General features: G+C 57.3%; 1 protein-coding gene across 4 annotated transcripts in view; it reads right to left on the reverse strand.

Moving 5' to 3' along the window:
- The window catches only part of col5a3b (collagen, type V, alpha 3b), a 98,509-nt gene that overhangs the window by 243 nt on the left and 80,460 nt on the right, over nucleotides 1-17,806 (reverse strand). For all 4 annotated transcript variants that reach the window (XM_077197487.1, XM_077197485.1, XM_077197486.1 and 1 more), the window contains exon 65: nucleotides 1-257. This exon is cut by the window's left edge and continues 243 nt beyond it. In XM_077197487.1, coding sequence (XP_077053602.1) covers nucleotides 111-257 — 147 coding nt within the window. In that variant the 3' untranslated portion in view covers nucleotides 1-110. The remainder of the gene's footprint in view (nucleotides 258-17,806) is intronic.

Genomic DNA, 17,806 nt, shown 5'->3' on the forward strand with positions numbered 1-17,806 from the left:
TGTAATCATGTCACATGATCTCCCTTCAAGCACAACTTCCTGTTCTCAGAGAATCAGACAAACGCAAGCACCTGAAGGACTGATGTATAAATATAGAAGTCTTTTCTGGACTAGCCGTTGAAGCAGACCTTGCCCACGCTGAAGCCGAACTTCTGCCTGGAGCTCCCGAAGTCTGAGACGGACACGTCCATGAGCGGCAGAGCGTCCGCGTGAGGAGAGTCCACTTCCAGAACGGTCCGGTCCTGCCCCGAACGCCACTGCAGGCACAACAACACACCACACGGGGAACGTCACGTGAGAAACAACACAACACACCACACGGGGAACGTCACGTGACAGCGGCAGCTGTGTTCAATGAGTTATGTCAACTGATTCAGGATTCACTGAGTCATTCATATAAATTGATTAAGGATAAACTGAGTGATTTATGTGAATTGATTCAGGATTCACTGAGTCATCTATGTAAACTGATTGAGATTCATTGAGTCATTCATATGGCTTGATTCAGGATTCACTGAGTCATCTATGTAAACTGATTGAGATTCATTGAGTCATTCATATGGATTGATTCAGGATTCACTGAGTCATCTATGTAAACAGATTCAGAATTCACTGAGTCATTCATATGGATTGATTCAGGAATCACTGAGTCATCTATGTAAACAGATTCAGAATTCACTAAGTCATTCATATGGATTGATTCAGGATACATTGAGTCATCTATGTAAACTGATTCAGATTAATTGAGTAATTCTTATGGATTGATTCAGGAATCACTAAGTCATCTATGTAAATAGATTCAGGATGTGTGTCGAGTGTGTCGTTGACAGTGACATGGGGCGAGTGTGTCGTTGACAGTGAGACGGGGCGAGTGTGTCGTTGACAGTGCGATGGGGCGAGTTTGTCGTTGACAGTGAGAAGGGGCGAGTGTGTCGTTGACAGTGACATGGGGCGAGTGTCGTTGAGAGTGAGACGGGGCGAGTGTGTCGTTGACAGTGAGAAGGGGCGAGTGTCGTTGAGAGTGAGACGGGGCGAGTGTCGTTGAGAGTGAGACGGGGCGAGTGTGTCGTTGAGAGTGAGACGGGGCGAGTGTGTCGTTGACAGTGACATGGGGCGAGTGTGTCGTTGACAGTGAGATGGGGCGAGTGTCGTTGAGAGTGAGACGGGGCGAGTGTGTCGTTGACAGTGAGATGGGGCGAGTGTGTCGTTGACAGTGACATGGGGCGAGTGTGTCGTTGACAGTGCGACGGGGCGAGTGTGTCGTTGAGAGTGAGACGGGGCGAGTGTGTCGTTGACAGTGAGATGGGGCGAGTGTGTCGTTGAGAGTGAGACGGGGCGAGTGTGTCGTTGACAGTGACATGGGGCGAGTGTGTCGTTGACAGTGACATGGGGCGAGTGTCGTTGAGAGTGAGACGGGGCGAGTGTGTCGTTGACAGTGAGATGGGGCGAGTGTGTCGTTGACAGTGACATGGGGCGAGTGTGTCGTTGACAGTGCGACGGGGCGAGTGTGTCGTTGAGAGTGAGACGGGGCGAGTGTGTCGTTGACAGTGAGATGGGGCGAGTGTGTCGTTGACAGTGAGATGGGGCGAGTGTGTCGTTGACAGTGAGACGGGGCGAGTGTGTCGTTGACAGTGAGATGGGGTGAGTGTGTCGTTGACAGTGAGATGGGGTGAGTGTGTCGTTGACAGTGACATGGGGCGAGTGTGTCGTTGACAGTGAGACGGGGCGAGTGTGTCGTTGACAGTGACATGGGGCGAGTGTGTCGTTGACAGTGAGACGGGGCGAGTGTGTCGTTGACAGTGAGACGGGGCGAGTGTGTCGTTGACAGTGACATGGGGTGAGTGTGTCGTTGACAGTGAGACGGGGCGAGTGTGTCGTTGACAGTGAGACGGGGCGAGTGTGTCGTTGACAGTGACATGGGGTGAGTGTGTCGTTGACAGTGAGACGGGGCGAGTGTGTCGTTGACAGTGAGACGGGGCGAGTGTGTCGTTGACAGTGAGACGGGGCGAGTGTGTCGTTGACAGTGAGACGGGGCGAGTGTGTCGTTGACAGTGAGACGGGGCGAGTGTGTCGTTGACAGTGAGACGGGGCGAGTGTGTCGTTGACAGTGACATGGGGTGAGTGTGTCGTTGACAGTGAGACGGGGCGAGTGTGTCGTTGACAGTGAGACGGGGCGAGTGTGTCGTTGACAGTGACATGGGGTGAGTGTGTCGTTGACAGTGACATGGGGCGAGTGTGTCGTTGAGAGTGAGACGGGGCGAGTGTGTCGTTGACAGTGAGATGGGGCGAGTGTGTCGTTGACAGTGAGAAGGGGCGAGTGTGTCGTTGACAGTGAGAAGGGGCGAGTGTGTCGTTGACAGTGAGATGGGGCGAGTGTCGTTGACAGTGAGATGGGGCGAGTGTGTCGTTGACAGTGAGAAGGGGCGAGTGTGTCGTTGACAGTGAGAAGGGGCGAGTGTGTCGTTGACAGTGAGATGGGGTGAGTGTGTCGTTGACAGTGAGATGGGGCGAGTGTGTCGTTGACAGTGAGAAGGGGCGAGTGTGTCGTTGACAGTGAGATGGGGCGAGTGTCGTTGAGAGTGAGACGGGGCGAGTGTGTCGTTGACAGTGAGAAGGGGCGAGTGTGTCGTTGACAGTGACATGGGGCGAGTCTCGTTGAGAGTGAGAAGGGGCGAGTGTGTCGTTGACAGTGAGAAGGGGCGAGTGTGTCGTTGACAGTGACATGGGGCGAGTGTCGTTGAGAGTGAGACGGGGCGAGTGTGTCGTTGACAGTGACATGGGGCGAGTGTGTCGTTGACAGTGACATGGGGCGAGTGTGTCGTTGACAGTGACATGGGGCGAGTGTCGTTGAGAGTGAGACGGGGCGAGTGTGTCGTTGACAGTGACATGGGGCGAGTGTGTCGTTGACAGTGACATGGGGCGAGTGTCGTTGAGAGTGAGAAGGGGCGAGTGTGTCGTTGACAGTGAGAAGGGGCGAGTGTGTCGTTGACAGTGACATGGGGCGAGTGTCGTTGAGAGTGAGAAGGGGCGAGTGTGTCGTTGACAGTGAGAAGGGGCGAGTGTGTCGTTGACAGTGACATGGGGCGAGTGTCGTTGAGAGTGAGACGGGGCGATTGTGTCGTTGACAGTGACATGGGGCGAGTGTGTCGTTGACAGTGACATGGGGCGAGTGTGTCGTTGACAGTGACATGGGGCGAGTGTCGTTGAGAGTGAGACGGGGCGAGTGTGTCGTTGACAGTGACATGGGGCGAGTGTGTCGTTGACAGTGACATGGGGCGAGTGTGTCGTTGACAGTGACATGGGGCGAGTGTGTCGTTGACAGTGAGATGGGGTGAGTGTGTCGTTGACAGTGAGATGGGGTGAGTGTGTAGTTGACAGTGACATGGGGCGAGTGTGTCGTTGACAGTGCGACGGGGCGAGTGTGTCGTTGAGAGTGAGACGGGGCGAGTGTGTCGTTGACAGTGAGATGGGGCGAGTGTGTCGTTGACAGTGAGATGGGGCGAGTGTGTCGTTGACAGTGAGACGGGGCGAGTGTGTCGTTGACAGTGACATGGGGTGAGTGTGTCGTTGACAGTGAGATGGGGCGAGTGTGTCGTTGAGAGTGAGACGGGGCAAGTGTGTCGTTGACAGTGAGATGGGGCGAGTGTGTCGTTGACAGTGAGAAGGGGCGAGTGTGTCGTTGACAGTGACAAGGGGCGAGTGTGTCGTTGACAGTGAGATGGGGCGAGTGTCGTTGAGAGTGAGACGGGGCGAGTGTGTCGTTGACAGTGAGACGGGGCGAGTGTGTCGTTGACAGTAACATGAGGTGAGTGTGTCGTTGACAGTGAGAAGGGGCGAGTGTGTCGTTGACAGTGAGAAGGGGCGAGTGTGTCGTTGACAGTGACAAGGGGCGAGTGTGTCGTTGACAGTGAGATGGGGCGAGTGTCGTTGAGAGTGAGACGGGGCGAGTGTGTCGTTGACAGTGAGACGGGGCGAGTGTGTCGTTGACAGTAACATGAGGTGAGTGTGTCGTTGACAGTGAGAAGGGGCGAGTGTGTCGTTGACAGTGAGACGGGGTGAGTGTGTCGTTGACAGGGAGAAGGGGCGAGTGTGTCGTTGACAGTGAGAAGGGGCGAGTGTGTAGTTGACAGTGAGACGGGGCGAGTGTGTCGTTGACAGTGAGATGGGGCGAGTGTGTCGTTGACAGGGAGATGGGGCGAGTGTGTCGTTGAGAGTGAGACGGGGCGAGTGTGTCGTTGACAGTGAGAAGGGGCGAGTGTGTCGTTGACAGTGAGATGGGGTGAGTGTGTCGTTGACAGTGAGACGGGGCGAGTGTGTCGTTGACAGTGAGATGGGGTGAGTGTGTCGTTGACAGTGAGATGGGGTGAGTGTGTCGTTGACAGTGACAGGGGGCGAGTGTGTCGTTGACAGTGAGATGGGGTGAGTGTGTCGTTGACAGTGAGATGGGGTGAGTGTGTAGTTGACAGTGAGACGGGGCGAGTGTGTCGTTGACAGTGAGATGGGGCGAGTGTGTCGTTGACAGGGAGATGGGGCGAGTGTGTCGTTGAGAGTGAGACGGGGCGAGTGTGTCGTTGACAGTGAGAAGGGGCGAGTGTGTCGTTGACAGTGAGATGGGGTGAGTGTGTCGTTGACAGTGAGACGGGGCGAGTGTGTCGTTGACAGTGAGATGGGGTGAGTGTGTCGTTGACAGTGAGATGGGGTGAGTGTGTCGTTGACAGTGACAGGGGGCGAGTGTGTCGTTGACAGTGAGATGGGGTGAGTGTGTCGTTGACAGTGAGATGGGGTGAGTGTGTCGTTGACAGTGACATGGGGCGAGTGTCGTTGAGAGTGAGACGGGGCGAGTGTGTCGTTGACAGTGAGACGGGGCGAGTGTGTCGTTGACAGTGAGACGGGGCGAGTGTGTCGTTGACAGTGAGGCGGGGCGAGTGTGTCGTTGACAGTGAGGTGGGGCGAGTGTGTCTTGACAGTGAGACGGGGCGAGTGTGTCGTTGACAGTGAGGCGGGGCGAGTGTGTCTTGACAGTGAGATGGGGCGAGTGTGTCGTTGACAGTGAGGCGGGGCGAGTGTGTCTTGACAGTGAGACGGGGCGAGTGTGTCGTTGACAGTGAGACGGGGCGAGTGTGTCGTTGACAGTGAGAAGGGGCGAGTGTGTCGTTGACAGTGAGATGGGGTGAGTGTGTCGTTGACAGTGACATGGGGTGAGTGTGTCGTTGACAGTGAGAAGGGGCGAGTGTGTCGTTGACAGTGAGACGGGGTGAGTGTGTCGTTGACAGTGAGAAGGGGCGAGTGTGTCGTTGACAGTGAGAAGGGGCGAGTGTGTCGTTGACAGTGAGACGGGGTGAGTGTGTCGTTGACAGTGAGACGGGGCGAGTGTGTCGTTGACAGTGAGATGGGGCGAGTGTGTCGTTGAGAGTGAGACGGGGCGAGTGTGTCGTTGACAGTGAGAAGGGGCGAGTGTGTCGTTGACAGTGAGATGGGGTGAGTGTGTCGTTGACAGTGAGACGGGGCGAGTGTGTCGTTGACAGTGAGATGGGGTGAGTGTGTCGTTGACAGTGAGATGGGGTGAGTGTGTCGTTGACAGTGACAGGGGGCGAGTGTGTCGTTGACAGTGAGATGGGGTGAGTGTGTCGTTGACAGTGAGATGGGGTGAGTGTGTCGTTGACAGTGACATGGGGCGAGTGTCGTTGAGAGTGAGACGGGGCGAGTGTGTCGTTGACAGTGAGGCGGGGCGAGTGTGTCGTTGACAGTGAGACGGGGCGAGTGTGTCGTTGACAGTGAGACGGGGCGAGTGTGTCGTTGACAGTGAGGCGGGGCGAGTGTGTCGTTGACAGTGAGGCGGGGCGAGTGTGTCTTGACAGTGAGACGGGGCGAGTGTGTCGTTGACAGTGAGGCGGGGCGAGTGTGTCGTTGACAGTGAGACGGGGCGAGTGTGTCGTTGACAGTGAGACGGGGCGAGTGTGTCGTTGACAGTGAGATGGGGCGAGTGTGTCGTTGACAGTGAGATGGGGCGAGTGTGTCGTTGACAGTGACATGGGGCGAGTGTGTCGTTGACAGTGAGAAGGGGCGAGTGTGTTGTTGACAGTGAGACGGGGCGAGTGTGTCGTTGACAGTGACATGGGGTGAGTGTGTCTTTGACAGTGACATGGGGCGAGTGTGTCGTTGACAGTGACATGGGGCGAGTGTGTCGTTGACAGTGCGATTGGGCGAGTGTGTCGTTGACAGTGAGACGGGGCGAGTGTGTCTTTGACAGTGACATGGGGCGAGTGTGTCGTTGACAGTGAGACGGGGCGATTGTGTCGTTGACAGTGAGACGGGTCGAGTGTGTCGTTGACAGTGAGACGGGGCGAGTGTGTCGTTGACAGTGAGATGGGGCGAGTGTGTCGTTGACAGTGAGACGGGGCGAGTGTGTCGTTGACAGTGCGATGGGGCGAGTGTGTCGTTGACAGTGAGACGGGGCGAGTGTGTCGTTGACAGTGCGATGGGGCGAGTGTGTCGTTGACAGTGACATGGGGCGAGTGTGTCGTTGACAGTGACATGGGGCGAGTGTCGTTGTGAGTGAGACGGGGCGCGTGTGTCGTTGACAGTGAGATGGGGCGAGTGTGTCGTTGACAGTGACATGGGGCGAGTGTGTCGTTGACAGTGAGATGGGGTGAGTGTGTCGTTGACAGTGACATGGGGTGAGTGTGTCGTTGACAGTGCGATGGGGTGAGTGTGTCGTTGACAGTGACATGGGGCGAGTGTGTCGTTGACAGTGACATGGGGTGAGTGTGTCGTTGACAGTGAGATGGGGTGAGTGTGTCGTTGACAGTGACATGGGGCGAGTGTGTCGTTGACAGTGACATGGGGCGAGTGTCGTTGAGAGTGAGACGGGGCGAGTGTGTCGTTGACAGTGAGATGGGGCGAGTGTGTCGTTGACAGTGACATGGGGCGAGTGTGTCGTTGACAGTGAGATGGCGTGAGTGTGTCGTTGACAGTGACATGGGGTGAGTGTGTCGTTGACAGTGACATGGGGCGAGTGTGTCGTTGACAGTGACATGGGGTGAGTGTGTCGTTGACAGTGAGATGGGGTGAGTGTGTCGTTGACAGTGACATGGGGCGAGTGTCGTTGAGAGTGAGACGGGGCGAGTGTGTCGTTGACAGTGAGATGGGGCGAGTGTGTCGTTGACAGTGAGAAGGGGCACGGGGCGAGTGTGTCGTTGACAGTGATATGGCGCGAGTGTGTCGTTGACAGTGAGATGGGGTGAGTGTGTCGTTGACAGTGAGATGGGGTGAGTGTGTCGTTGACAGTGAGACGGGGCGAGTGTGTCGTTGACAGTGAGACGGGGCGAGTGTGTCGTTGACAGTGACATGGGGCGAGTGTCGTTGAGAGTGAGACGGGGCGAGTGTGTCGTTGACAGTGACATGGGGCGAGTGTCGTTGAGAGTGCGACGGGGCGAGTGTGTTGTTGACAGTGAGACGGGGCGAGTGTGTCGTTGACAGTGACATGGGGTGAGTGTGTCGTTGACAGTGAAATGGGGCGAGTGTGTTGTTGACAGTGCGATGGGGCGAGTGTGTCGTTGACAGTGAGACGGGGCGAGTGTGTCGTTGACAGTGACATGGGGCGAGTGTGTCGTTGACAGTGAGACGGGGCGAGTGTGTCGTTGACAGTGACATGGGGCGAGTGTGTCGTTGACAGTGACATGGGGCGAGTGTGTCGTTGACAGTGAGACGGGGCGAGTGTGTCGTTGACAGTGCGATGGGGTGAGTGTGTCGTTGACAGTGACATGGGGCGAGTGTGTCGTTGACAGTGAGACGGGGCGAGTGTGTCGTTGACAGTGAGATGGGGTGAGTGTGTCGTTGACAGTGACATGGGGCGAGTGTGTCGTTGACAGTGACATGGGGCGAGTGTCGTTGAGAGTGAGACGGGGCGAGTGTGTCGTTGACAGTGAGATGGGGCGAGTGTGTCGTTGACAGTGACATGGGGTGAGTGTGTCGTTGACAGTGACATGGGGCGAGTGTGTCGTTGACAGTGCGATGGGGTGAGTGTGTCGTTGACAGTGACATGGGGCGAGTGTGTCGTTGACAGTGAGACGGGGCGAGTGTGTCGTTGACAGTGACATGGGGCGAGTGTGTCGTTGACAGTGACATGGGGCGAGTGTGTCGTTGACAGTGACATGGGGCGAGTGTCGTTGAGAGTGAGACGGGGCGAGTGTGTCGTTGACAGTGAGATGGGGTGAGTGGGTCGTTGACAGTAACATGGGGCGAGTGTGTCGTTGACAGTGACATGGGGCGAGTGTGTCGTTGACAGTGACATGGGGCGAGTGTCGTTGAGAGTGAGACGGGGCGAGTGTGTCGTTGACAGTGAGATGGGGTGAGTGTGTCGTTGACAGTGACATGGGGCGAGTGTGTCGTTGACAGTGAGACGGGGCGAGTGTGTCGTTGACAGTGAGACGGGGCGAGTGTGTCGTTGACAGTGACACGGGGCGAGTGTGTCGTTGACAGTGACATGGGGCGAGTGTGTCGTTGACAGTGAGACGGGGCGTGAGTGTCGTTGACAGTGCGATGGGGCGAGTGTGTCGTTGACAGTGACATGGGGCGAGTGTGTCGTTGACAGTGAGACGGGGCGAGTGTGTCGTTGACAGTGAGATGGGGTGAGTGGGTCGTTGACAGTAACATGGGGCGAGTGTGTCGTTGACAGTGACATGGGGCGAGTGTGTCGTTGACAGTGACATGGGGCGAGTGTCGTTGAGAGTGAGACGGGGCGAGTGTGTCGTTGACAGTGAGATGGGGTGAGTGTGTCGTTGACAGTGACATGGGGCGAGTGTGTCGTTGACAGTGACATGGGGCGAGTGTGTCGTTGACAGTGACATGGGGCGAGTGTGTCGTTGACAGTGACATGGGGCGAGTGTCGTTGAGAGTGAGACGGGGCGAGTGTGTCGTTGAGAGTGAGACGGGGCGAGTGTGTCGTTGACAGCGAGATGGGGCGAGTGTGTCGTTGACAGTGAGATGGGGTGAGTGTGTCGTTGACAGTGAGACGGGGCGAGTGTGTCTTTGACAGTGAGACGGGGCGAGTGTGTCGTTGACAGTGAGACGGGGCGAGTGTGTCGTTGACAGTGAGACGGGGGGAGTGTGTCGTTGACAGTGAGACGGGGCGAGTGTGTCATTGACAGTGAGACGGGGCGAGTGGGGCGAGTGTGTCGTTGACAGTGAGACGGGGCGAGTGTGTCGTTGACAGTGAGACGGGGCGAGTGTGTCGTTGACAGTGAGACGGGGGGAGTGTGTCGTTGACAGTGAGACGGGGCGAGTGTGTCGTTGACAGTGAGACGGGGCGAGTGTGTCGTTGACAGTGAGAGGGGGGGAGTGTGTCGTTGACGGTGAGACGGGGCGAGTGAGTCGTTGACTGTGAGACGGGGCGAGTGTGTCGTTGACGGTGAGACGGGGCGAGTGAGTCGTTGACTGTGAGACGGGGCGAGTGTGTCGTTGACAGTGAGACGGGGCGAGTGTGTCGTTGACAGTGAGGCGGGGCGAGTGTGTCGTTGACAGTGAGACGGGGCGAGTGTGTCGTTGACAGTGAGATGGGGTGAGTGGGTCGTTGACAGTGACATGGGGCGAGTGTGTCGTTGACAGTGACATGGGGCGAGTGTGTCGTTGACAGTGACATGGGGCGAGTGTCGTTGAGAGTGAGACGGGGCGAGTGTGTCGTTGACAGTGAGATGGGGTGAGTGTGTCGTTGACAGTGACATGGGGCGAGTGTGTTGTTGACAGTGACATGGGGTGAGTGTGTCGTTGACAGTGACATGGGGCGAGTGTGTCGTTGACAGTGACATGGGGCGAGTGTGTCGTTGACAGTGACATGGGGCGAGTGTCGTTGAGAGTGAGACGGGGCGAGTGTGTCGTTGAGAGTGAGACGGGGCGAGTGTGTCGTTGACAGCGAGATGGGGCGAGTGTGTCGTTGACAATGAGATGGGGTGAGTGTGTCGTTGACAGTGAGACGGGGCGAGTGTGTCTTTGACAGTGAGACGGAGCGAGTGTGTCGTTGACAGTGAGACGGGGCGAGTGTGTCGTTGACAGTGAGACGGGGGGAGTGTGTCGTTGACAGTGAGACGGGGCGAGTGTGTCGTTGACAGTGAGACGGGGCGAGTGGGGCGAGTGTGTCGTTGACAGTGAGACGGGGCGAGTGTGTCGTTGACAGTGAGACGGGGCGAGTGTGTCGTTGACAGTGAGACGGGGGGAGTGTGTCGTTGACAGTTAGACGGGGCGAGTGTGTCGTTGACAGTGACATGGGGCGAGTGTGTCGTTGAGAGTGAGACGGGGCGAGTGTGTCGTTGACAGTGAGATGGGGCGAGTGTGTCGTTGACAGTGAGAAGGGGCGAGTGTGTCGTTGACAGTGAGAAGGGGCGAGTGTGTCGTTGACAGTGAGATGGGGCGAGTGTCGTTGACAGTGAGATGGGGCGAGTGTGTCGTTGACAGTGAGAAGGGGCGAGTGTGTCGTTGACAGTGAGAAGGGGCGAGTGTGTCGTTGACAGTGAGATGGGGTGAGTGTGTCGTTGACAGTGAGATGGGGCGAGTGTGTCGTTGACAGTGAGAAGGGGCGAGTGTGTCGTTGACAGTGAGATGGGGCGAGTGTCGTTGAGAGTGAGACGGGGCGAGTGTGTCGTTGACAGTGAGAAGGGGCGAGTGTGTCGTTGACAGTGACATGGGGCGAGTGTCGTTGAGAGTGAGAAGGGGCGAGTGTGTCGTTGACAGTGAGAAGGGGCGAGTGTGTCGTTGACAGTGACATGGGGCGAGTGTCGTTGAGAGTGAGACGGGGCGAGTGTGTCGTTGACAGTGACATGGGGCGAGTGTGTCGTTGACAGTGACATGGGGCGAGTGTGTCGTTGACAGTGACATGGGGCGAGTGTCGTTGAGAGTGAGACGGGGCGAGTGTGTCGTTGACAGTGACATGGGGCGAGTGTGTCGTTGACAGTGACATGGGGCGAGTGTCGTTGAGAGTGAGAAGGGGCGAGTGTGTCGTTGACAGTGAGAAGGGGCGAGTGTGTCGTTGACAGTGACATGGGGCGAGTGTCGTTGAGAGTGAGAAGGGGCGAGTGTGTCGTTGACAGTGAGAAGGGGCGAGTGTGTCGTTGACAGTGACATGGGGCGAGTGTCGTTGAGAGTGAGACGGGGCGAGTGTGTCGTTGACAGTGACATGGGGCGAGTGTGTCGTTGACAGTGACATGGGGCGAGTGTGTCGTTGACAGTGACATGGGGCGAGTGTCGTTGAGAGTGAGACGGGGCGAGTGTGTCGTTGACAGTGACATGGGGCGAGTGTGTCGTTGACAGTGACATGGGGCGAGTGTGTCGTTGACAGTGACATGGGGCGAGTGTGTCGTTGACAGTGAGATGGGGTGAGTGTGTCGTTGACAGTGAGATGGGGTGAGTGTGTAGTTGACAGTGACATGGGGCGAGTGTGTCGTTGACAGTGCGACGGGGCGAGTGTGTCGTTGAGAGTGAGACGGGGCGAGTGTGTCGTTGACAGTGAGATGGGGCGAGTGTGTCGTTGACAGTGAGATGGGGCGAGTGTGTCGTTGACAGTGAGACGGGGCGAGTGTGTCGTTGACAGTGACATGGGGTGAGTGTGTCGTTGACAGTGAGATGGGGCGAGTGTGTCGTTGAGAGTGAGACGGGGCAAGTGTGTCGTTGACAGTGAGATGGGGCGAGTGTGTCGTTGACAGTGAGAAGGGGCGAGTGTGTCGTTGACAGTGACAAGGGGCGAGTGTGTCGTTGACAGTGAGATGGGGCGAGTGTCGTTGAGAGTGAGACGGGGCGAGTGTGTCGTTGACAGTGAGACGGGGCGAGTGTGTCGTTGACAGTAACATGAGGTGAGTGTGTCGTTGACAGTGAGAAGGGGCGAGTGTGTCGTTGACAGTGAGAAGGGGCGAGTGTGTCGTTGACAGTGACAAGGGGCGAGTGTGTCGTTGACAGTGAGATGGGGCGAGTGTCGTTGAGAGTGAGACGGGGCGAGTGTGTCGTTGACAGTGAGACGGGGCGAGTGTGTCGTTGACAGTAACATGAGGTGAGTGTGTCGTTGACAGTGAGAAGGGGCGAGTGTGTCGTTGACAGTGAGACGGGGTGAGTGTGTCGTTGACAGGGAGAAGGGGCGAGTGTGTCGTTGACAGTGAGAAGGGGCGAGTGTGTAGTTGACAGTGAGACGGGGTGAGTGTGTCGTTGACAGTGAGACGGGGCGAGTGTGTCGTTGACAGTGAGATGGGGCGAGTGTGTCGTTGAGAGTGAGACGGGGCGAGTGTGTCGTTGACAGTGAGAAGGGGCGAGTGTGTCGTTGACAGTGAGATGGGGTGAGTGTGTCGTTGACAGTGAGACGGGGCGAGTGTGTCGTTGACAGTGAGATGGGGTGAGTGTGTCGTTGACAGTGAGATGGGGTGAGTGTGTCGTTGACAGTGACAGGGGGCGAGTGTGTCGTTGAGAGTGAGATGGGGTGAGTGTGTCGTTGACAGTGAGATGGGGTGAGTGTGTCGTTGACAGTGACATGGGGCGAGTGTCGTTGAGAGTGAGACGGGGCGAGTGTGTCGTTGAAAGTGAGACGGGGCGAGTGTGTCGTTGACAGTGAGACGGGGCGAGTGTGTCGTTGACAGTGAGGCGGGGCGAGTGTGTCGTTGACAGTGAGGCGGGGCGAGTGTGTCTTGACAGTGAGACGGGGCGAGTGTGTCGTTGACAGTGAGGCGGGGCGAGTGTGTCTTGACAGTGAGATGGGGCGAGTGTGTCGTTGACAGTGAGGCGGGGCGAGTGTGTCTTGACAGTGAGACGGGGCGAGTGTGTCGTTGACAGTGAGACGGGGCGAGTGTGTCGTTGACAGTGAGAAGGGGCGAGTGTGTCGTTGACAGTGAGATGGATTGAGTGTGTCGTTGACAGTGACATGGGGTGAGTGTGTCGTTGACAGTGAGAAGGGGCGAGTGTGTCGTTGACAGTGAGACGGGGTGAGTGTGTCGTTGACAGTGAGAAGGGGCGAGTGTGTCGTTGACAGTGAGAAGGGGCGAGTGTGTCGTTGACAGTGAGACGGGGTGAGTGTGTCGTTGACAGTGAGACGGGGCGAGTGTGTCGTTGACAGTGACATGGGGCGAGTGTGTCGTTGACAGTGACATGGGGCGAGTGTCGTTGTGAGTGAGACGGGGCGCGTGTGTCGTTGACAGTGAGATGGGGCGAGTGTGTCGTTGACAGTGACATGGGGCGAGTGTGTCGTTGACAGTGAGATGGGGTGAGTGTGTCGTTGACAGTGACATGGGGTGAGTGTGTCGTTGACAGTGCGATGGGGTGAGTGTGTCGTTGACAGTGACATGGGGCGAGTGTGTCGTTGACAGTGACATGGGGTGAGTGTGTCGTTGACAGTGAGATGGGGTGAGTGTGTCGTTGACAGTGACATGGGGCGAGTGTGTCGTTGACAGTGACATGGGGCGAGTGTCGTTGAGAGTGAGACGGGGCGAGTGTGTCGTTGACAGTGAGATGGGGCGAGTGTGTCGTTGACAGTGACATGGGGCGAGTGTGTCGTTGACAGTGAGATGGCGTGAGTGTGTCGTTGACAGTGACATGGGGTGAGTGTGTCGTTGACAGTGAGATGGGGTGAGTGTGTCGTTGACAGTGACATGGGGCGAGTGTGTCGTTGACAGTGACATGGGGTGAGTGTGTCGTTGACAGTGAGATGGGGTGAGTGTGTCGTTGACAGTGACATGGGGCGAGTGTCGTTGAGAGTGAGACGGGGCGAGTGTGTCGTTGACAGTGAGATGGGGCGAGTGTGTCGTTGACAGTGAGAAGGGGCACGGGGCGAGTGTGTCGTTGACAGTGATATGGGGCGAGTGTGTCGTTGACAGTGACATGGGGCGAGTGTGTCGTTGACAGTGAGATGGGGTGAGTGTGTCGTTGACAGTGAGATGGGGTGAGTGTGTCGTTGACAGTGAGACGGGGCGAGTGTGTCGTTGACAGTGAGACGGGGCGAGTGTGTCGTTGACAGTGACATGGGGCGAGTGTCGTTGAGAGTGAGACGGGGCGAGTGTGTCGTTGACAGTGACATGGGGCGAGTGTCGTTGAGAGTGCGACGGGGCGAGTGTGTTGTTGACAGTGAGACGGGGCGAGTGTGTCGTTGACAGTGACATGGGGTGAGTGTGTCGTTGACAGTGAAATGGGGCGAGTGTGTTGTTGACAGTGCGATGGGGCGAGTGTGTCGTTGACAGTGAGACGGGGCGAGTGTGTCGTTGACAGTGACATGGGGCGAGTGTGTCGTTGACAGTGAGACGGGGCGAGTGTGTCGTTGACAGTGACATGGGGCGAGTGTGTCGTTGACAGTGACATGGGGCGAGTGTGTCGTTGACAGTGAGACGGGGCGAGTGTGTCGTTGACAGTGCGATGGGGTGAGTGAGTCGTTGACAGTGACATGGGGCGAGTGTGTCGTTGACAGTGAGACGGGGCGAGTGTGTCGTTGACAGTGAGATGGGGTGAGTGTGTCGTTGACAGTGACATGGGGCGAGTGTGTCGTTGACAGTGACATGGGGCGAGTGTCGTTGAGAGTGAGACGGGGCGAGTGTGTCGTTGACAGTGAGATGGGGCGAGTGTGTCGTTGACAGTGACATGGGGTGAGTGTGTCGTTGACAGTGACATGGGGCGAGTGTGTCGTTGACAGTGCGATGGGGTGAGTGTGTCGTTGACAGTGACATGGGGCGAGTGTGTCGTTGACAGTGAGACGGGGCGAGTGTGTCGTTGACAGTGACATGGGGCGAGTGTGTCGTTGACAGTGACATGGGGCGAGTGTGTCGTTGACAGTGACATGGGGCGAGTGTCGTTGAGAGTGAGACGGGGCGAGTGTGTCGTTGACAGTGAGATGGGGCGAGTGTGTCGTTGACAGTGACATGGGGTGAGTGTGTCGTTGACAGTGACATGGGGCGAGTGTGTCGTTGACAGTGAGACGGGGCGAGTGTGTCGTTGACAGTGAGACGGGGCGAGTGTGTCGTTGACAGTGACACGGGGCGAGTGTGTCGTTGACAGTGACATGGGGCGAGTGTGTCGTTGACAGTGAGACGGGGCGTGAGTGTCGTTGACAGTGCGATGGGGCGAGTGTGTCGTTGACAGTGACATGGGGCGAGTGTGTCGTTGACAGTGAGACGGGGCGAGTGTGTCGTTGACAGTGAGATGGGGTGAGTGGGTCGTTGACAGTGACATGGGGCGAGTGTGTCGTTGACAGTGACATGGGGCGAGTGTGTCGTTGACAGTGACATGGGGCGAGTGTCGTTGAGAGTGAGACGGGGCGAGTGTGTCGTTGACAGTGAGATGGGGTGAGTGTGTCGTTGACAGTGACATGGGGCGAGTGTGTCGTTGACAGTGACATGGGGCGAGTGTGTCGTTGACAGTGACATGGGGCGAGTGTGTCGTTGACAGTGACATGGGGCGAGTGTCGTTGAGAGTGAGACGGGGCGAGTGTGTCGTTGAGAGTGAGACGGGGCGAGTGTGTCGTTGACAGCGAGATGGGGCGAGTGTGTCGTTGACAGTGAGATGGGGTGAGTGTGTCGTTGACAGTGAGACGGGGCGAGTGTGTCTTTGACAGTGAGACGGGGCGAGTGTGTCGTTGACAGTGAGACGGGGCGAGTGTGTCGTTGACAGTGAGACGGGGGGAGTGTGTCGTTGACAGTGAGACGGGGCGAGTGTGTCGTTGACAGTGAGACGGGGCGAGTGGGGCGAGTGTGTCGTTGACAGTGAGACGGGGCGAGTGTGTCGTTGACAGTGAGACGGGGCGAGTGTGTCGTTGACAGTGAGACGGGGGGAGTGTGTCGTTGACAGTGAGACGGGGCGAGTGTGTCGTTGACAGTGAGACGGGGCGAGTGTGTCGTTGACAGTGAGAGGGGGGGAGTGTGTCGTTGACGGTGAGACGGGGCGAGTGAGTCGTTGACTGTGAGACGGGGCGAGTGTGTCGTTGACGGTGAGACGGGGCGAGTGAGTCGTTGACTGTGAGACGGGGCGAGTGTGTCGTTGACAGTGAGACGGGGCGAGTGTGTCGTTGACAGTGAGGCGGGGCGAGTGTGTCGTTGACAGTGAGACGGGGCGAGTGTGTCGTTGACAGTGAGATGGGGTGAGTGGGTCGTTGACAGTGACATGGGGCGAGTGTGTCGTTGACAGTGACATGGGGCGAGTGTGTCGTTGACAGTGACATGGGGCGAGTGTCGTTGAGAGTGAGACGGGGCGAGTGTGTCGTTGACAGTGAGATGGGGTGAGTGTGTCGTTGACAGTGACATGGGGCGAGTGTGTTGTTGACAGTGACATGGGGTGAGTGTGTCGTTGACAGTGACATGGGGCGAGTGTGTCGTTGACAGTGACATGGGGCGAGTGTGTCGTTGACAGTGACATGGGGCGAGTGTCGTTGAGAGTGAGACGGGGCGAGTGTGTCGTTGAGAGTGAGACGGGGCGAGTGTGTCGTTGACAGCGAGATGGGGCGAGTGTGTCGTTGACAATGAGATGGGGTGAGTGTGTCGTTGACAGTGAGACGGGGCAAGTGTGTCTTTGACAGTGAGACGGAGCGAGTGTGTCGTTGACAGTGAGACGGGGCGAGTGTGTCGTTGACAGTGAGACGGGGGGAGTGTGTCGTTGACAGTGAGACGGGGCGAGTGTGTCGTTGACAGTGAGACGGGGCGAGTGGGGCGAGTGTGTCGTTGACAGTGAGACGGGGCGAGTGTGTCGTTGACAGTGAGACGGGGCGAGTGTGTCGTTGACAGTGAGACGGGGGGAGTGTGTCGTTGACAGTTAGACGGGGCGAGTGTGTCGTTGACAGTGACATGGGGCGAGTGTGTCGTTGAGAGTGAGACGGGGCGAGTGTGTCGTTGACAGTGAGATGGGGCGAGTGTGTCGTTGACAGTGAGAAGGGGCGAGTGTGTCGTTGACAGTGAGAAGGGGCGAGTGTGTCGTTGACAGTGAGATGGGGCGAGTGTCGTTGACAGTGAGATGGGGCGAGTGTGTCGTTGACAGTGAGAAGGGGCGAGTGTGTCGTTGACAGTGAGAAGGGGCGAGTGTGTCGTTGACAGTGAGATGGGGTGAGTGTGTCGTTGACAGTGAGATGGGGCGAGTGTGTCGTTGACAGTGAGAAGGGGCGAGTGTGTCGTTGACAGTGAGATGGGGCGAGTGTCGTTGAGAGTGAGACGGGGCGAGTGTGTCGTTGACAGTGAGAAGGGGCGAGTGTGTCGTTGACAGTGACATGGGGCGAGTGTCGTTGAGAGTGAGAAGGGGCGAGTGTGTCGTTGACAGTGAGAAGGGGCGAGTGTGTCGTTGACAGTGACATGGGGCGAGTGTCGTTGAGAGTGAGACGGGGCGAGTGTGTCGTTGACAGTGACATGGGGCGAGTGTGTCGTTGACAGTGACATGGGGCGAGTGTGTCGTTGACAGTGACATGGGGCGAGTGTCGTTGAGAGTGAGACGGGGCGAGTGTGTCGTTGACAGTGACATGGGGCGAGTGTGTCGTTGACAGTGACATGGGGCGAGTGTCGTTGAGAGTGAGAAGGGGCGAGTGTGTCGTTGACAGTGAGAAGGGGCGAGTGTGTCGTTGACAGTGACATGGGGCGAGTGTCGTTGAGAGTGAGAAGGGGCGAGTGTGTCGTTGACAGTGAGAAGGGGCGAGTGTGTCGTTGACAGTGACATGGGGCGAGTGTCGTTGAGAGTGAGACGGGGCGAGTGTGTCGTTGACAGTGACATGGGGCGAGTGTGTCGTTGACAGTGACATGGGGCGAGTGTGTCGTTGACAGTGACATGGGGCGAGTGTCGTTGAGAGTGAGACGGGGCGAGTGTGTCGTTGACAGTGACA

This window comes from Siphateles boraxobius, unplaced genomic scaffold (assembly GCF_051911475.1).
Source record: "Siphateles boraxobius isolate OS27281-9 unplaced genomic scaffold, OSU_SipBor_1 111, whole genome shotgun sequence".
NCBI lineage: Eukaryota > Metazoa > Chordata > Actinopteri > Cypriniformes > Leuciscidae > Siphateles > Siphateles boraxobius.